Genomic DNA, 20623 nt, shown 5'->3' on the forward strand with positions numbered 1-20623 from the left:
TATGACGTTTTTTTATGAAATTTTTCGACATACTATACTATGACTTTTTTTTCATTAATTTATCAACATACTATACTATGACGTTTTTTTCATTAATTTATCAACATACTATACTATGACTTTTTTTCCGCATGAAATTTTTCGACATACTATATTATAACTTTTTTTTCATTAATTTATCAACATACTATACTATGACGTTTTTTTATGAAATTTTTCGACATACTATACTATGACTTTTTTTTCATTAATTTATCAACATACTATACTATGACTTTTTTCATGACCTTTTTCATGACCTTTTTCGACATACTATAGTATGATTTCTTTACTTTTTTTTCGACACTATACTATGACTTTTTTACACTTTTTTTGACATACTGTACTATGACTTTTTTCATGAAATTTTTTTTGAAGTACCTCATACAACCCCACTTCAAAACACCCAAACTATCCCTTTAAAATAGGCTTGTTGCGGTGGTCGATGTTACCGGTGTTACACGGTGGTCGGGCATACGCCTATTACATTACGTACCCACCGCCACAGTCATTTTTACAGAAACAAAACCCATTTAGTTTGGCGTATCAGCGGCATGTTATCGATAGATAGTCGGACGACGGATGCAACAAACTGACAGTGAATGCATCACTGTCAGTTTGTAGCGTCCGGTTCAAGGGAACCATAACATTAATGAGGTAATCGCCGTGAGGAGGACGGAGCGGTCACAGCTACTGGAGAGGCCAGACACACAACCACCCGACGTTAAAGATCAAAATAAGCACTCTATACATATTGTCTGTCATCTTTTCTTGTAAAATGTCTGATGTAATTGGTAACACTTAACCGGTGGGTCAATTTCTTCCCAGTCACATCCCTACTTTAAAACACACTAACCAGAAATGACAACATCTCACACATGTTAATTTAACATTTTTCAATTTGAAGTTTAATGTTAATTCCATGCTGTGTTTCAGTAAGAATACAGATGGTACTTGTGGCTCCGGTGAGAATATCCAGTAGTACAAATCAGATTCACGTTACACATACCGAACAGAAGGAAGAGAGGAAATGAGAAAAGTAGGAAAGAGACAGAGTTGAGACGAGGAAACCTGAAAGAGTCAGGAGAGTAAAGATACAGCAGGCCTCTAGTTCCCAAACTTTTTTTTTTTTTTTTTATGGTGCCAAATGCAAAACTGCATTACGTTACAATCAAGAGTGTTGAGCAATCCCCTCCCACGCACACACACATTTAGCCTGCTAAAAAGCCATTACCTAACTATCTGCCATTAGCAAAAGCGCTACAGCCTCGCAGCACAATACTTGGTCCAAGAGTGGACAAGAATAGAGGTCAGAGTGATGCTCGGAGAAGGGGGGACATTCTGCTGTTTGTCATAAAAAAAAAAAAAAAAACTATTGATGAGTTGAAGGTTTGGTAACCACAAAGTAAAGAGGGCACTTAGTTCTTCCTAAAAGCTTTCACACATCCCTTTTAAATCTCCCATCGCCGCCTTATTTCCTCAATTTGCACACTGAAATGTTTCAAAACGGACCGACTGAAAGAAGCATGGACATTATATTGTTCATAAACACACGTACAGGAACAAAAACAGCAAAGTATTGTCTTTAAATAAACCCTTGCATATGTGTGTAACAAATACAGGCAAGCGTACTTGGCAACAGATGAAGTAAAGCAAAATAAAAAAAGAGGAGACGAACCTTAAAGGGTACAGGCTTGCAAAATGAGTCATCAGAAATAAGGTATACCTCCTGGGAAGTTGAAATGGAGACCCGAGCGTGCCATGACATGCATATGAGGAGAAAGGGTGAGACAGACGGGTAGAAATGGGAGGGAAAGGAAGAGAAAGAGTGTGGGCTGCAGTATAAACCCAGTTGGAAACTGTGGCTGGGGACAGGAGCGAGTGCTGGGAGGAGAGAAACAAGGGAGGAGGAAGAGGAGGAGGAAGAGGGGATTGTGTTGTTCAGTCTCTCAGGGGGGTCTCTTCCTCCGCATCTTGCAGTGCTGCTTCTTTGTTCTGTTCTTCACCTGAGAGAACGACACAAACATGAAACAATGTTATCTCTGCTCACTCAATTAGACATTTTCAAAAGACGGATAAATGTGAAGCTCAGCCCTGCTGGGTGTGAAGTCGACCAGGAGAGAGGCTAGTTCCAGGTTTCAGATGAGTACGTTGCTCATAGAAATAGAATAGGAATAGAACGGAAGTTTCCATTCAAATCAACACGATGGTCAGAGCGGAGGATATTTTTATGTGTACCATCACAGGCTAACTTCTATATCAACAACACCAACTCTGTCTCCTAAAAGATTAAACATTATGTCCATTCCTACACAGCTCTCCAACCATGTATATGTAGCTACGACGTTCAGAAAACCTAAACTAAAACTTGCAAACACTCTGAAAACTGACTAAAACTAAATATATAAAAACTAAAACTAACTCTTGAAAAACTGAAACTAAACGAAAACTAGCAAATAGACTCTGAAAAACTAAAACTAAATGTATAAAAACTAAAACTAACCCTTTCTGAAAAACTGAAACTAGCAAACAGACTCTGAAAACTAACTAAAACTAAATATATAAAAACTAAAATTACCCTCTTTCTGAAAAAACAGAAAACTACAATAAAACCAGCAAACACACTCTGAAAACTAAACAAAGAATGACAACTAAGCCTTTCTGAAAAACTAAACTTAAACTTGCAAACACTCTGAAAACTAACCAAAACTAAATATATAAAAACTAAAACTAAAATAAAATTAAATCGAAAAGTCAAAACTAAAATGAAATAAAAACAAATTTAAAATTCAAAGCTATTATAACCTTGGTGCTGACGGAGTTACCATTCCAGACATTAATAAGCCGATAATTTTGTCCTCTCTCAAACACAAGATGTATATTTTGTTTTAGCACAAAGCCACCCTACGCAGTTCCTTTATTCTAGAGAGTATAGGAATGTATTGAGGTAAAGATCGGAGTTGTTATCTGATGATTTATGGTAATTTTAAAGAGTTAAAACTAAAAATTCTGCTCAGTTAACATCACTGTAAGACACTCTTTCTATTAGAAAGGATTGGGATTAGCGGATCAGTCAGTCAATCATGCAACAAACAACCCCAACATTTAGAAGTTGTGTCAACATGCAGTCCAGTGAGCAACAGTTAGTCCACAGTGCCTTCACAACAAGCCATGGTCAGAGACGTACTGAGGGGGTAAAATGCCTTGTGAACCTGTACAACTGGTTGCTTAGAAAGGTTACCATAGAGACAGCACAGCCATCCGTGTAATGAAGAATTAAGAGGCACAAATAACAAAAGGCTTGAGAATCCATCATGATTAAAATAGAAACCGTAACAGTGCTCATTAGCGCCGCAGCTAACTGGGATGTGAGAAAGCCACAGGAGATGGAGCGGCAGCCTCGCATGCTGTTACTGCAGTTTATCTGTTATATCACACTTCAATAAGCTGCGTTCACAGGTTTCCAAACTCTGCCGAGCACCGATAGGATCTGCTGTACCGCCCCGGTGGGCTGCGTTCAGTGATTCTGACGTGCACGGTGAAGGAGAAGGGTGTCCGCAAGTCAGTCTACATTTAAAAGGCTGGAATTACTTTATTTTTTGGTGGAAAAATGAACTGATGTGTCTGCTCACATTTCCCAATTAAGTGTGAATCATTTACCTTTTTTTTTTATTGAGAGCTGAAGTGAAACCTGAACTTCCGAGCACTGTTGCTGGAGTAAGAATGACTCATTCAAAAATCATACTTACATGGGGCGTTCTAGTGGCCTAGGGGTTAACAGTTAATACCTCAAAAACACCTCTAAAAACATACTGACATTTAACAACACAAAACAACTAAAACTAAAAATCCAGCCCTGGAACATTACTTCAATAAAACAACAGTATGTCGGGAGGGTCACTACATTTGTGCAGACAATGATTGTAAACGATGCAATATCATTATATAATATTTCTGTAGTTAACGGCCTTGAATTAACAAAGCCACGACCGTCGCTTGTCAACAGCATGGAGGACTGAGACCAGCGAAGTGGCAAACTATAGGACTGAAGTGGGAGAGATTAACAGTGTAGCAGGGCTGTCATTAAAAAATAAAACATGGCTCACTCACTATTTTCCATCGACACAAAGAATTAGGGACGTCACGAGAACTGATAGTTCTGTAACTTCGGAAAATGTGACGGTACTAGTTTTTCTACAGTACCACAGGTACCGTAGATGGATTAACAAATACTGCGCCACCTTTGATTAGAAAAATGCAGAAGGATATATTGCGATTTCGATACAATTTTGATTAATTGTACAGCCCTACTAGAAAGCAATAATGCTCATCTCCCAATAGCATATTTTTATTCATATCTGCCAAAAACGATCAGCGGCCAATCAATCGGGGCATTCCTAGTTTTAAGACAGGTTTGAAAAATTGTGAACTAAATGCTAAAAGCAAGTACTGTAGTAGATACTAATTTATCTTTGAATATGTAAAATGTTTCCCTTTAAAAAACGTGACACATAAAACCTTAATGAGATATGACTGCTCTCTATTGGACAGTATTTTTTAAACACAATCTTGTTTGTTTTAGACTTTTGCTGACTTGCGGACACCCTGAAGACACTAAAACAAACAGCACTCTCGTGCAGAAAAAAGTGGCAAACACGTGAAGATTGAAGAGAATAGATTATAAATAATTGCAGCTCTGTAATCCTTCAGAGCAAGAGAGGCTATCATCTCCTCTCACTACAAAACATTAAACAAAGTTGGACTTTGTGATGTGAGGAGGTTAGTGAGGGATGTCAGGGGGGTGAGACAGGAGAGAGGTGTAAAAACGCCAAAGACAGACAGGAGGAATGACTTACAAAATACACTTCTATAATGGAAGAGTGAAGGAAGAGGGCTGTCCTTAAGAATCTACAGAAGAACGAGGGAGAGATGAGAAGTTAGAGCAGTGAGTGAGTACTGAGGGCGAAACCACTGAGATATGAGGGGAAAGGTTAGAGAAAAAGATGCTTTTAGATGGTGTCAGCACTTAAAGACGAGTATCTCAGAAGCTGCAATCAAAGACGATCACAGGCAATTTGAAGAAAACAAATCAGCTTTAAAAAATACAAGAAAACATCTGTCAAAAAGCCAGTAATGATGGTGATAGTAGGGACGCACTCATCAGTCAGTATCACCACAGAGATAATACTAGTAGATGTTTATTCAAGGTCTCGCTCACCATCTCCCTGCACGTCTGAGGTCCATAGTGTCAAGTTGTCACGTAGCAACTGCATGATAAGTGTTGAGTCCTTATAGCTGTCCTCGCTCAGCGTATCCAGTTCTGCAATGGCATTGTCAAACGCGTCCTTCGCCAACCTGTCAGCAGAGAGGACGCAAAACAACAGAGTTAAACACAGATGGAAACTGGGACTGGTTTCAAGGTTTTTTAAATGCCGTTATATTTATATAATGATAACAGTTAAACAGACAACATAAAAAGATCACACTTACTTGCAAGCACGATCTGGCGAGTTGAGGATTTCATAATAGAAAACTGAAAAGTTAAGGGCCAATCCCAGACGAATGGGGTGCGTTGGAGGGAGTTCGATCATGGCGATGTCGCTAGCAGCTTTGTAGGCGACCAAACTGTTCTCTGCCGCCTCCTTCCTGTCGTTGCCTGTGGCGAACTCTGCCAGGTACCTGTGGTAATCTCCCTTCCTGAGCAGAGGGAACAACACAAATAAACACATGCATTAACAAACCGGCAGCGCTGAATCAAATGTCCGGTACATGAACTGGGGCACCCCTACAATAAAACACACCTGTGATGCTGAACAAGCCTTTTTAATATTTAAATGCTATTTATATTTATAATTCTTGGTTTGCAACTTTAACAAATATTCAAATGAAACACAAATATCTTCTTCTGACATTATCGTGTCACAGCGTATTTCATTAAATTATTATATTATATATATATATATGGTCTTTGCATTATTGTCTCTCATGCTGGTGTTTTAACTTTAATAACAACTGTGGCAAAAAAGGACATTTTTAAGGAAGTTGTATAATACAGGTTGGATAGATCCTTACAAAGCAAGTATTTTTCAACTGTAGCAGTACTGTATATATCAAGATAACAACTTAATGAGACATCACCTCAGTATCTACAGCCCAGCGCATACTGAGCCAAGTGAATAAAGAACCCTACTTTGGTTACTTAGTAGACGTACAGTCAAAAGACTACTGCAGCCTTAAAGTCCACATCTAATGAAAAATACATTTTTCCAGTTTTAATACTGTGTCCAGGGAATGAAATTAGCACCTGCCAAATACAGGGTAAACATTTCAGGTGGAAGAAAATATCATGTATTGCAATACATCGAAAACCAATTCTCAAAAACCTTGTATTGATTTCTAATTAATAGTTTATATACAAAGATTAACTCAGTCAATACTTTATTTTATTTGCAAATATATATGCGCTCTGTGATAAATGCAAATCCTACTGTTCTGATTGTATAAAAAAAGTAATGTTATGAAGATACATACATTTTGTAGTAGAAAACCTTAGACTCTCCCGTGGTTGCAGCTAAGATGAGGTGCTTGTCCAGTACATCCAGAATGTCGTTGCAGATTGATTTCAGCTCGTTCTCAACCTGCAGACCAAAACACACACACAAAAACACTGCCGTCAACGGTCTGTGTGGTCAAACAACACATTACAGGTGCTGGATCAAAGTTTCCTTTCAATAGTCAGTTGTGATTCAAAGCTGATTTGGTTCAACTCAACTCAGATTCAAATGTCAAATAAACTGTAAATTAATTGATGTTTATGAGTTGTGACTGGCAGTAACTCATTTAAAAATACCAATTATTTCCAAAATGTACCACACCAACAGCTTAAAGTGTGCAGAGACACACAGGGCAACTTTGTGGAAGCATTTGTCACAGAAAAGCCGACAGTGTGACTCAGTTCCAGGGTCAATGTCAGACATCTAAATATGACATGTTTAACTATATGGCAGCATGTCTTTGTGAATAACACAGCTCTTTGGATATAGTTTTGGACGTAGTGTTGACTCCAGCTTGTGTCACCTTTTTTTTTTACTTCAGGCACATACATACAGTACATTCAAGCACATTTAGTTTTAACAGCTTTTGACCTATTAAATCGGAAAATATCCGCACTAACATGCTTATATACACGGCCTTAATTACAGATCACTTCCTGAGCAGATTTCACAATCAGCAGATGGATTTATTAGTAGTTAATCTTTTGAAATCATGCTAAAATCACATATCTGCTATCATAAAATCCTGTGATTGGTTCGTTTGCTTTCACACCTCAAACAAACTGCACCAGATTCCGACCAACCGAATCTCGGTTCGGTGGTTTGGTCCGCACCACGGTTCGATTGACAGCTTTCAAACCAGCCCAAACGAACCGCACTAACCTGGCAAACGGACCGGAGTTCATTTTAACCGAACCAAATGGGTTCGGTGTGAAAGCAACGTAATGCTGAAAGTCTCTTATCAGACAAATCTTGAAAAAATAACCTACACATACAGATTCTGAGCTATGATGCCAATGTTTGGTGTAAGTAAAGTGACAAAAACAACTTTCACTCATTGGAGTGTGGGTGAAATCCATTATTATACATAAAGTCATGGACATGTTTCCTACACCTTTTCAACAGTAAAATTCAAGCACTCTTCAAGCATTTTCAAGATGCATTTTCAAGCTTTCCCAGTACCTTACAGCTGTGGTAAGTTACGTATTTATATACAGTACAAACTGTATATACAGTATACTGATTATTTAATTTCTGCATTACATTAAATCAGATGTTTTAGGGCTACAAATGACCAAAAAGACTGTGCTATGTTTCGTGACAGTGGAAATCAAACATTTTTACCGTATTAATTTAGATATTTTCCAAAGTAAAAGTCCACAGAAGTGTATGATTGAACTTTTTCCCCTGGTCTAGTGTTAAAAAAGGTTAACAAAAATCACAATAATCTTGACTTTGAATCACAATACATATTGAATCGGCCCCCAAGTATGGTGATAATATTGAATTAGGAGATAGATGAATCGTCCCAGCCCTAGCGGAGTCATCTTTATTTTGTGTGAAAAGCAAAAGCAATACTTTATTTCTTTATCTAAAAAGCAACCTATTCAGTCAGATGGTGATTATAACACTGTGGTGTTTTCAAGGATTCCCAGCATCCATAGGAACCCTGCATATAAATAATCCCCCCTCCCTTCACTAAATGATGCATTACACTCAGTGGTGCCGCCAGTGACTGGGAGTTGCTCTGCAGCAGAAATGTAGAAAAAGAGATTTACAGCTGATTCATGGTTGCTGCTGCCTCATTAGTTCACTCAGACAAGTGTTGGGCTGTGAAACCTCAACGTTCGCTCTCATGGTGGAGAGGTCAGTGGAGGAGAGCTTTAAGAGTCCTGCCAGAAAGGGTAAAGCATCTCTGGCGAGCTGCCGGCTAGATATGGAAATTAGATTATCTGAGAGAGCATCAGCTACACTTATCTCCATGAAACAACACAGTAAGTAGCAACCTGAAGTTCTACTTAGAGTGGCGATATTGCTTTAACTTATCTTTATGAAGTAAATGTTGATTGCACAATGTAATGGCTGTAGAATAATGACACCATCTGCTTTTAGATTGGCGCCCTGTAAGCCTCGCTTCCACTAGTTGTGCCTATACTACTGAATGTAATCATAAGTATAGGCACAATAAATCACAGTAAAAGCCCTACACACTGCAGCACAGCTTACCAGAGAGTCCAATTCAGGACTTTGAGAACATTAAAAGCCAGAGATATTTGCTCTATGAACTAGTGGAAGAGAATCTGTGACTGCAACGGGGTTAACAGTGACTACTTTTGCTCCAGTTTCTCATCTAACTGAAACCAAGTCGATGTGTTAAAGTACGATTCACAGAAGACTTAATTAGGGCTGGGACGATCCACCTATCGCTCGATTTGATAGTTACGATACGATAGACCATGGGAAAAAGTTGAATCATGCACTTCTAGGGACTTTTACTTTGGAAAATATCTAAATTAATACAGTAAAAATGTTTGATTTTCAGCATGTATGTAGTCAGAGATGACCTGATGTCAAATATATCAGTCATTGTTAGGAATTATGGAGGAATGTGTTTTTATAGCACCTCAAGCATTCGGATATGTAGCTATTTCAAGGTAAAAATGTGGGACTTTTACTTGGGAATATCTCTTAATTAATACAGTAAGAATGTTTGATTTTCAGCATGTAGGTAGTCAGAGATGTCCTGAAGTCAAATATATCAGTTATTGTCAGGAATTATTTATTTCCAGCAACCCAAAAATCAAAGAATAAAGACATTTCCCTCACAAATTAGTGTCATTTTCTTCAATCGGTGAAAGTAAGCAGTTGATAAGTGTGAGTTTATAACTGACCGTTTTCCTGTATTCCTTGATCATCTTTAGTTTGTCTTCTCCGCCTTTGTTTTCTTCTTTCTGTTCCAGGCTGCTGATTATCCTCCAGGAAGCTCTTCTGGCTCCGATCACGTTCTTATATGCTACCGACAGCAGGTTCCTCTCCTCCACCGTCAGCTCCACGTCCATACTGGCCACGGTCTTCATCGACTCCACCATTTCTGAAACACACAGGAAAGCAAAATGGCATCAGGCTCCTCAAGTCTCCCAGCACAAAAAGTTATGAACAACTTGAACACTGTGTGAAAACAGATATTGGTGATGTTGCAAAGCACCAGAGTACGGTGGCAAATGTGTCTCGTAAAAGTCATTCTGAAGGTTGAACTCATATTGAACTCTCAAATTCAGTCACAGAAAAACACAAGACTAAGTGAGAGTTGTCTTTTTCTACATTTTGTTTGGTTTTGACAGTTAAGAGGTATTCTCTGGACAGTATTGTTTATAGTCAGCTATCAATTATTTTAGTAATCGAGTATTCTACCGATTATTCCATTGATTTATCGGATGAGAAACACTTTTGCTTTATGAAAGAGTAGGGATGCACCGATACAGACATCGATATCGGGCCGTTACTGACTCAACTGTTGGATCGGGTATCGGTGACAATGGGGCCTATCTATAAAATCAAATTCTATGTTTATATACTATACACATTATATACTGGAAATTGAATTCCTGTTTAAGTTTTGACAAATTTGTTGCTGCATTAAAACGGGTTGTTAAGGTTATAGCAGGTTCAATGTTAATTTTGAAGATGTTTTACCAAGTTGCTGGTGTATGTACTTACTTATTATTTATTATATGTTTACTCTTTTATTATATTATATTACATTATCTACGTTCATCTTGGGCTTTGGGAAAAACGGATCCGACATTTTTCACCATTTTCTGACATTTTATAGACCAAACAACTAATCCAGGAATCGAGAAAATAATCGACAATGAAAATAACCGTTAGTTGCAGCCCTACATCACAGCTATATTGTATTGCGGTACACTTTTCAACACTCATGGTGAGAAGTTGACTGAGCATTCCTATGGCAGTGTTAAACGCTGTTGTGACCTATCATTGAAGCCCTGCAGAGGGTATCAGGCTGTGCTGTTATAAATCTACTAAGCCCTCTGACAGGTGACACCATTCTCTACCTCTGACCTAATGTACCTTAAACCACCTTTAAATCCTACCCTCGCCCACGCAAAGAGCACATACTCGACGGCTTCACATGGCTTTATATCAAAACTCTATCTGCCAAGGTTGAAATATATTGGTTGGTTCTATTTGATAAGCGTTGGTTATAATTTAATAATAATAAAATTTGTTTTGATCTTTAGTAGGGCTGTAGAGCAGTTTATTATGAGCGGCTCCCTGTTTATTTCTTGAACATTTTTTCTGGAGATGTTCCAATAGCATTTCTTCCTTCCCGATACAGAGTACTGAATTGTTAGACCTCAAGGATACACACAATTGATCGATTGCGTTAAAGAAATTAGTGGTGTTAAAACAAATTTGCGTTAACGTTGACAGCCCCAATTTCAACACAGCATGATAACCTTAGAATTTACTTTCGCCCAATACTCATTTACTGAATAGAGCCTGAACGCAAAATAATGTAATGGTACCTCCCGTGTTGAAATCATCATGACGAGAACTAGTTAACATTAGCTGTTAGCAGCAGGTAAGCGGCACAGAGCTAACAGCTAATGTTAACTATCTCTCGTCATGACGATTTCAACACTGATGCATTAGCCTCTAGCCCTGACGATATCTTCGGTACCTGTGGTACTATAGAAAAACAAATACCGTCACATTTTCAGAATTTTTGCATCAACTTGGTACCGAAGTATCTTTTCTCGTGACATCCCCAGTACATAAATCGATTTTCTTAATTGAAAATGAGCACATCCTCCTCCCATTAACCAAGAGTTTAAACCACAGTGCAGAGCCTTGAAAGGTTTCTGTCATCCTCAGTATTTTATTAATGGAGTGCCTGGGACACTGCCCACGTATAACCTCCTCTAATGCAGAAGATTCACCACCTATGATGGGAGACGGGGAACGGAGCCAGGACAATGAACCGGAGGGCTGAGAGCTGGATCAAATGTGATGTCTTTCTTTAACATCCTCAAGGTGATTCAGTAGGGTGTGGTGTGGAAAAATGAATGCAGAATCCACAATGAAAACAATTTGACACTCGGCTCTGAAGGAGCTACTAATTAGTACAACAAGCCGTTTCTCTGGGGATCAACAAAAAACAGACAACATGGGGCCTCTTCAACCGAATGAAAAGCAGCTCAAGGACGTACAGAGGGAACATAAACATCTAAATAAATTAAACTGGTTCAGCTATTGTCGGTAATATATTCTATATCATTTCAGGATAAACCTGAGTATATGAAACAATATTATTACACATTCGGTGGGGTGATATCTCATTTTCTAACACATAAGTAGCATCATGTGTCTAATGAAATTAAAAAAATTTAATTATTATCTTCAATATAAAACAAATCTGTGTCTCAAGCTGCAGATGAGTCACACCTTCCCATGCTACCCTGAAGGTAAGAGAGTGGTGTGTGCCAATCATTTGGCTTTTAGCTTCCCAGACAGGGTGTTATCTGTTGAGGCCAATAGCAGGGCGCTACGCAGTGTGTTGGAGAAACCTGAGACACGATGGTTTCCAGCCAGGAGGAGCACCATGCTGCCCAAACACACTCAATGACCTCTCTAGGCTTTTTAAAAAGCATTTATCAGCATTACAAGCTCTAGACAGATCTATTGAACTGATCACAGACACTAGCTGAAACAAACTGGGCTTCATTAACCCCTCTTTCGACACCAGCTCTTAGGGATGAAACTAAAACATTGAAGAAGTCAACCTGCAAAACTGTAAATTGTGCAGTCTATCAAAAAAAAGCAGTCTTCTTATACATAATTATTTAATTGCTGCAAAAAGCTAAGACGGCATTTGCATTATTTTAAAGATTGCATTTGTCCTAGGGCTGCATGATTATAGCCAAAAGGATAATCACGCTTATTTTTTATCAATATTCAGATCACAATTATTCATCACGATTATTCATTGATTTTAGCGACAACATTTTTATTGCCCTTTTCACATTTAAATAATGCTGTGCTACGTTCCTGCTAATGTACGATGTTGGAAAAAACTGACATTGCAATATTTTTTTCCCGCAATATGAAAAAAATACAGGAATATTCACACTACTCTTTTGTTAGCTACATTTTAAAGTTAAATGCTTCAATCTGGTGCACTTTGAGAGCAACTTTAAGATCCAGATAAACAATTGTATGCTCTCAATTTAATCATAAACACATTGGTTGCATAGATAATATCTATACCAAAAAGTGAAGCCAAAACATCTGGATCACCGGCTGGTGGCTGGATGTTAGTTTAGGAGTTTTCTATAAGCAGACCGAACATTTTAAACGTGAATATCGCAGACGATAATGTTCATTTAATTGTGGGAAGCCAAAATTACAATTAATATTCGATTGATTGTGCAGCCCTAAAACAACTAATGGAGAAAATAATCAACAGATAAATCGACAATGAAAATAATCGCTAGTTGCAGCCCTTGAAGCGAATACTGCAGTGTCATTGCTAATTGGAAAAAACAGTATCCATTAGTCTTTATACCATTTGCTCTTTATCAATGAGACCTCAAAAGCATCTCAGCTCGTCTGGATAGCTGACATTTAATTTTTTTTGGTGCAAAATGAAAATGCACATACACTCGTGGATGGCAATGTGCCTTTTGATAACTGAGTTACTCTCCAGCTGCATCACTGTCGTTCCAACAGTCAGTCTCTCTCTCGCTCTAAAAATAGCACCCAGTGGCTTGTTTTTATTTATACGGTCATTAACCCATAAAATGCATTCTAGTTTTTTTTTGTTTCTCATTGCAAACACATGGGTCTTTAAAGACATTTAAAAATAGACCAGATGAAACCAGAGCAAAGAAAAGAGTCGTGCCTGACACATCTGGTGGAAACAGCAGCTGCAGCACAGCTAAGACACAATGCAGACACATCCAGTTGACATCAGTTCATTCAATAACAATGACTTAACTAATAATTGGCCAGCTACTTTAAAGGATTTTGAAAATGCAACTGCATCATTCCCTCTACTATCGCAATATCAGTCAAAAATAATCACAATTCGATTTTTTTGTTTTTCAAAATTGTGCAGCCCTAGAGAGAAGTCTGAGATGGACAGGTTAACACACTGTTGACTATTCACACAAGAAATCTTTTCTATAAACTGCCAGTGTCGCTTTACATCAAAATGAACGGGGACAGGCTGTAACATAAATAGAAAACAGTCACTGTGGATAAGACTCATATGTTGGACTGACTCTCCAGGCAGAGTAGAGCCCTCTCCAAAGCTGACAAGTGTAATGTTTTCAGATAATAAGGGCAGGCAGGCTACCTACCTACCTACACTATCCAGGTAGTTTACCAACTGTCAGAAAAGAAATGATTTGACAATCAATAATTAGAGTTGTTCCAATACATACATACCAGTATTGGAAATACGTCCGATACTGCCCAAAATATGGTATTGCGTATCGGCAAGTACGCCAGTCTATGCACGAGGGATGGGGGGGGGGGTTGTAATAAATTGTAATATTGGATTGCAATACTTAAAAATCGTAATACATATCAAATTGGCACCCAAGTATCACGACAGTATTGAAATGAGAAATAGCTGCATCATCCCAGCCCTATCATATAATGGCTCCTCTATCACTAGAGATGCACTGATCCAACTTTTTCAGTCCTGATACGGATACAGATACCTGGGCTTTGTGTATCGGCCGATACTGAGTACCGATCCAATACCAGTGTTTAATTAATAAGCTGTATGCCTCACTGTGTGGAAGAGACTGGGACCATTCTTTTATGTGTAAGGCAACATCAGGCTTGACTTAAACATTACTTTCTTAACTTTGTAAAACAAAATGTAACAAATAAATACATTTTTTAATTTTATTTATACAAATCTAATTTTTATTTATTAATAAAATAATAAATCGTGCATCAGCAACTTGGTAACAAATCTTCAAAATGATCAGAATTTTTATTTATTATTAAAATTATAAATCGTACACCGGTAACTTGGTAAAAAAATCCTTTAAAATTAACAGAATTTGTATTTATTATTTAAATAATAAATTGTACACCAGCAATTTGGTAAAACAATCTTCAAAATTAACAAGAATTACAATTCAAGTGTTAACCTTCTTAATGCAGCAAAAGAAATGGTTAAAACTTAACAGGAATTACAATTTCAGTATATAATGTATATTGTATATGAACATAGAATAGAATTGAATAGATCGGATCCATCGTCACCGATACCCGATCCAGCTATTTGAGTCAGTATCGGCCCGATAACCAATCCGATATCGGTATATCCATACTAAAATTATTATTTTAATGCTGCAGTGGCTGAGTCACTCAACCTGCTATGGCAGTGTACTGTCCGTAGAAAAGATAATTCAACCAACAAACTATGGAGCGAAAGACATGTGCACCAGACTTGTATTGACTGAATAGCTACACCAACTACACTGTAAATTTACTAATAAACAGCTCAATTAACGTTGCTTAAAAGTTGGCTCAAGGCAAATTTATAGCCAAATCTGTTGTTCGGCCACCAATCACACAGTAACAATACTCTCTGCCCCGCCTACTCCTGTACACCATTGGTGCCACCCATCAATCAATTAACCCCACCATGCAGTCCCATGATACTGGCCTCATTAAAAGTATAGTTAGAAACCAATTTCATAGTTTTTAAGCTTTATCAAAAGTGTGCCGAATTGTTCCTGTTGCAACACAAAATCAGTTAAACGAGTTGTTGAAGAGTAATGTCACTCTTGAATTCGGCGTGCACCCAACAAGATCTTAATATAGTTGTCAATCTGCTATAAATTAACTGATTTGTCAGGCTGGAAGTGTCTTTTCTTACACTTTGTGTTGGCGGATTGTTAGCATTTAACTGTGGTACAATTTCCGGCTACGTTTTTTCGATTAAAACTGCTGTTTTGTTTGACTAAAACCTGTTGTTCGGCCACCAATCACAAAGTAACACTCTTTGCCCCGCCTACTCCTGTACACCATTGGTGCCACCCATCAATCAATTAACTACTCCTGTATACTGTTTTTCTGAATGGACTTTGGTGCCACCCATCAATCAATTAACTACTCCTGTATACTGTTTTTCTGAATGGACTTTGGTGCCACCCATCAATCAATCAATTAACCACTCCTGTATACTGTTTTTCTGAATGGACTTTGGTGCCACCCATCAATCAATCAATTAACCCCACCATGCAGTGGCACCATACTGGCCTCATTAAAAGTACAGTTGGCAACCAATTTCATAGTTTTTAAGCTTTATTAAAGTGTGCCGAATTGTTCCTGCTGTAACACAGATTCAGTTAAACGAGTTGTTGAAGAGTAATGTCACTCTTAAATTCGGCAAGATCTTAATGAAGTTGTAGTTGTCAATCAGCTATAAATTAACTGATTTGTCAGGCTATAAGTGTATTTTCTTACACTTTGAGTCTATTTTCTTATACTTTGAGTGGGCCGATTGTTAGCATTAACTATTGTGCAATGTTCTTGTATGTTTTTTTTATTAAAGCTGTCTATGTTTGATGAAATGTGGACGTTTTGCTTTAAATCTCAGTTTTTCTTAATGGAGTCTGGTGTGACGCGTGTCGGTGCTGCTGAAGAAAGGCTAGTTAGCAATGTAGCTTAATGTTAGCTTCACTTAGCTCACCAAGCTAATGCTAACCGTTTAAACCAGCAGGCCACGTGACACATACAAAAAAAAAAATTCGCCTAGCAACAGAATGCCCGTTGAAACGTTAACGGTTACATTTTAGAACGTTTAAACTGATTCAGTTTGGCTGTTGGAGAAATCTCCGCCATTTTGTGTCTCACCCCCAACAAGATCCATGTGAAGCTGCTTGTTACCTGCATCTCCTCAGCCTCTCTCCTGCAGCAGGGAGAGACTGAGGAGACGGTAATACTGCGGGTGTCTTACCGTCATATCTCTCCGCTTGTTCGGCGAGTTTCGCCTGGTAAACTAAGTTCTCTCTGTCCGCCATGGCGCTCCGGGTTTGCTCGTGTGGCGTCCCAGTGGAAAGGGGAAGGATTAACGGCTGGTTGTGGATCAGCAACAGCAAACCGTCGCTCCGCTGAACTCCAACTGAAGAGCCACCGGTAGTAACTAACTGGCGTAAAGATGGCGGCGCTGCTCCATCCGGGATACCCACGCATGCAGCAGGAGGCTCATCATCATCAACCGCCCACGCCCACCGAATACACCACTCTACCAGGTTACTGTGATAAACTACATTAAAACAAGGAGAAATCAAGTTTTAAGCGATTTCTGAATAGATTTGAACAATTTAATGACTTTATTTTTATTGAATTGGAGCATATCTTAAATTCGGCATACATAAAAAGCACAAATAAGCATTTGTTTTATCATTTTATTCACTTTAACTAACTAAATAACTGACTATTCTTCTATTAGGGCCACATTGAGGAAAAAAAAAATCTGAGATTTTCGAGAATAAAGTCATAACAATACAAAAAAAGGTGTAATATTACGATAATAAAGTTGTAATTTTACAAGAATAAAGTTGTAATATTACGAGAATAAAGTCGTATTTTACGAGAAAAAAAATTGTCATATAACGAGAATAAAGTTGTAATATTACAATAAAGTCGTAATTTTACAAGAAAAAAAGTCGTAATATTACGAGAATAAATCGTAATATTACAAGAAAAAAGTCATAATTTTACGCGAAAAAAAGTCGTAATATTACAAGAATAAATTCGTAATTTTACGAGAAAAAAAGTCGTAATATTACGAGAATAAAGTCGGAATTTTACAAGAAAAAGTCGTAAAATTACGAGAATAGTCATAAATTTACGAGAAAAAAAGTCGTAATATTACAAGAATTAAGTTGTAATTTTACGAGAAAGAAAAGTTGTAATATGAGAATAAAGTCGTAATATTACGAGAATAAAGTCGTAATTTTATAAGAAAAAAGTCGTAATGTTACGAGAATAAAGTCAATTGAGGGTGAAATGGTTGGAGGCTGTGGAGATAAGGTGCACGTTGTAGGATCATCAGTGGTATCTTCTGAAAAACATTTTCTTTTTAAGTATTCATTGGTCTTCAACTAACTTCCATGACAGCAGAGTTACAATAACATAACTATGTCTATAAAATGAGAATGTTTTCTCTAAAAGGCAACAATCATTGAGAGTTCAGTTCCATGCATCTTAATGCAATACCCGATGAGCACTTTGCATAAAGGCATTACAACAAATAGAAAAAAAAGGATTACAAAAACCTTTTAAAAAATAAGTGGTAACACTACACAGTGGACAGACCAGTCTGTGAAACACAATTATTTCTTCTTCTCGTTCAAATAAAGGATATGACTACAGGGAAATGTGGCATAAACAACCCCCATTTTTTTTTAAAATATCCAATTGTTGTAAAAATGAATTGATAAAAATGGAAGTGATGAAAATGCATGTGAATTGATAAATGGAGCCGTAAAAAAATGGGTGTAATGAAAAATTATCAAGTGATTCGATTAATTTAAAGCTGATTTGACTAAAACAGTTGTGATGTGATGAAGGAAAGAGCCATGTTTCAGCAATGTTTTCAGGTGATTATACACTATTGAAAACATACTTATGAATACTATATTCCATTTCTACTAATAGATTCCCCGAAATGTTACACACTGTTCCTTTAACAAAGAAAAGTGGAATATGGGGACTTATTGCAATTGTTTATTAATCCATACAGGGCTGTAAATGACCCACAGGTTAGGCTCAAAATTTGTAATAAACATGTCACGGTAATAAAAAAATATGGCGTTTTTAATGCAGTGTACAACAAAAATAATTTCCTTAAATTTGAGTCTCAAAAACAAGAAATGGAGGGGAAGTTCTTACATATATGGGTAAATACTGCTCTCTCCTTACATCCATTTTATAGAGCTCGTAATAGAAATTGTGCGCAGGTTCACAGGCCTCGTTTCAACTCCCACAGTCGGCTAAAACTGAACACAGACACACCTTCAAATGTTTGCAAATCAACACTTGTATTTTCTCCATCGGTCTGAAAACATGGCATCAAAAAGAACACAAAAATAGCACCAAATATCAGTTGATTTAAAAAAAAAGGTTTTCCAACAATATACAGCTGGGGCAACTTATGGCACATGGAGCACACTAAATTAAATTTGATTGCATATATATTATAGATAAAAGTCGATGTTTAGACTGCAAAAGTCACTCGCACTTTGTGAAATAGTCTTATAACCTAAATAGTCTTATGTTTCATTTCTGCTTTACTACGTCACACTCTTAAAGAAAACCATGCATTTTGTTCCGATGTTACCTGCTGGTGTGGAGAGTTATTTCATCTCACGCAGGCGCAGAACGTCGACGGCTCTTGTTGGCCAAGACAAAGGCGACGTGAGGCGACTCAAAGGTCGGCCTTCGTCGCCGCTAGTTCTTTGATATCGGGTTGGTGTGTCTGGGCCTTAACTAGCTTTTTTTGAGGGCGTGCCGAACTAGCCTCTAGGCAGGTATTATGCAAATGTGTTACTTGGTGACATCACCATGTTACGGAAGAAAAGGTGGGACTTCAATCACGGTGTTTCAGGCAGTTCAGGAGTTTCTGCGGGGGAGAGAAACTCCCTTCGGCATGGACCTTTTACATGCACAAACTCAATAACACACTAAAGGAAAGGAGAGAAACACAAAAGCATAACAGGTCCTCTTTAACATATTAAAAACAATACCGACTGACTGATCGAGCCAAGTAGATTCCTGCTCAAAACTCATCTTTTCCAACACAAAACATGAGGTAGAGAGGATGTAACTGCAGATCCTCCCTGATGACTGACAAAAAAACAACTTTTATGTGCAGCTGAGGTTCGTCACTCCTACTGTAGTTAACCATTGTATACAAGAAGCATCCATTGCATTTGTGCGTCATGGGAAAGTTGACACATACGAATATAAGGTACAACCCAATCTTAGTTTGCTATAAAACACAAGTAATAAGACCACAGGATGATTTTTTTTCTTTAAAAAACACAGTGTTATTGTCAGTCTCATTGCCATTTACCACATTTTACAACCATTTGCAAGCCACCTAGTTAGCATTCACCAGGTTACCCAGAGTAACAACAGGGATAATGTGAAGGAGGACATCCCAAGATACATCAGACCGGCACATACGGGTACTTCGCAAAAAGTCAAGGTGACACAAAACCAAAGATCCCATAGACTTCTATGCAATTTGACGTGTGTTAAGGTTGTAATTTTGACAAGTTTGTATGCATTCATCTCTTGTTAAACAAACAATAGTTTTATACACATGTCTAATAATTATTTTGCGTCCTTGCCTGAATCTGAGCGTTTGCGATACCTTAATAAATGAAGGTTGAACAGCGCCATGTCCCTTCAGTCTTCGCCCGGATATTACTTAACCAGATTTCAATACGTATTTGATTGAATCCCGATATATCAAGTGTCTATCTACAGTCTGATGCTGCTATAACGTTAATGTATGACTGTATTACTGCAGCAGTCTCCCGCTCAAGCTGACGTTAGCTTGCCATGCCGGTCACTGTCACCAGCTTCATTTAGCCATTTAACACACTGACAGTTAATATTCACGCATCGTATGAACCACAAATCTCAGTGTGAAAGCCTTGGTTAACCTGCTAAACAACAGCTTTTCATAATTTTCTCTCCTGTGACAGCAAGTTTCTTTCCCCCAAAAGGGAGCCATTACCGGTTTGTTTAAAGTAGAAGTTTGGAGACATGTTTCAACTTCTTCTGTTTACTCTGTTAGCGTCTATGAGGGATTGTTTTCCCACAAAAGGGGCGTGGTCATGAGAGCCTACTCTGGATCACATATTGCCGGTCTGATGTTTTGGTGATTGCTCTGCCTGCTTTTGAGGAAAAGGTCTAATCTGAAACAGGATTTTGTAAAATAACATTTAGCTAAGGAGAGCAGT

General features: G+C 37.9%; 1 protein-coding gene across 2 annotated transcripts; it reads right to left on the minus strand.

The window, feature by feature from the left end:
* Positions 1-920: 920 nt before the first annotated feature.
* On the minus strand, positions 921-16835 carry LOC119475624 (14-3-3 protein epsilon). Of its 2 annotated transcripts, XM_037748488.1 has the most exons (7): positions 16603-16835; positions 9485-9684; positions 6571-6677; positions 5530-5736; positions 5258-5394; positions 4896-4947; positions 1906-2045 (listed from the first exon to the last, which is right to left on the minus strand). In XM_037748488.1, the coding sequence occupies exons 1-6, from the start codon at positions 16664-16666 to the stop codon at positions 4940-4942; spliced, it is 723 nt and encodes a 240-aa protein (XP_037604416.1). In that variant the 5' UTR covers positions 16667-16835; the 3' UTR covers positions 1906-2045; positions 4896-4939. The 2 variants fall into 2 exon arrangements, with proteins under 2 accessions (XP_037604415.1, XP_037604416.1); XM_037748487.1 differs by lacking the exon at positions 4896-4947 and having other exon boundaries at positions 921-2045.
* Positions 16836-20623: the final 3788 nt, after the last annotated feature.

Source organism: Sebastes umbrosus, chromosome 17 (genome assembly GCF_015220745.1).
Source record: "Sebastes umbrosus isolate fSebUmb1 chromosome 17, fSebUmb1.pri, whole genome shotgun sequence".
In the NCBI taxonomy this organism is placed as follows: domain Eukaryota; kingdom Metazoa; phylum Chordata; class Actinopteri; order Perciformes; family Sebastidae; genus Sebastes; species Sebastes umbrosus.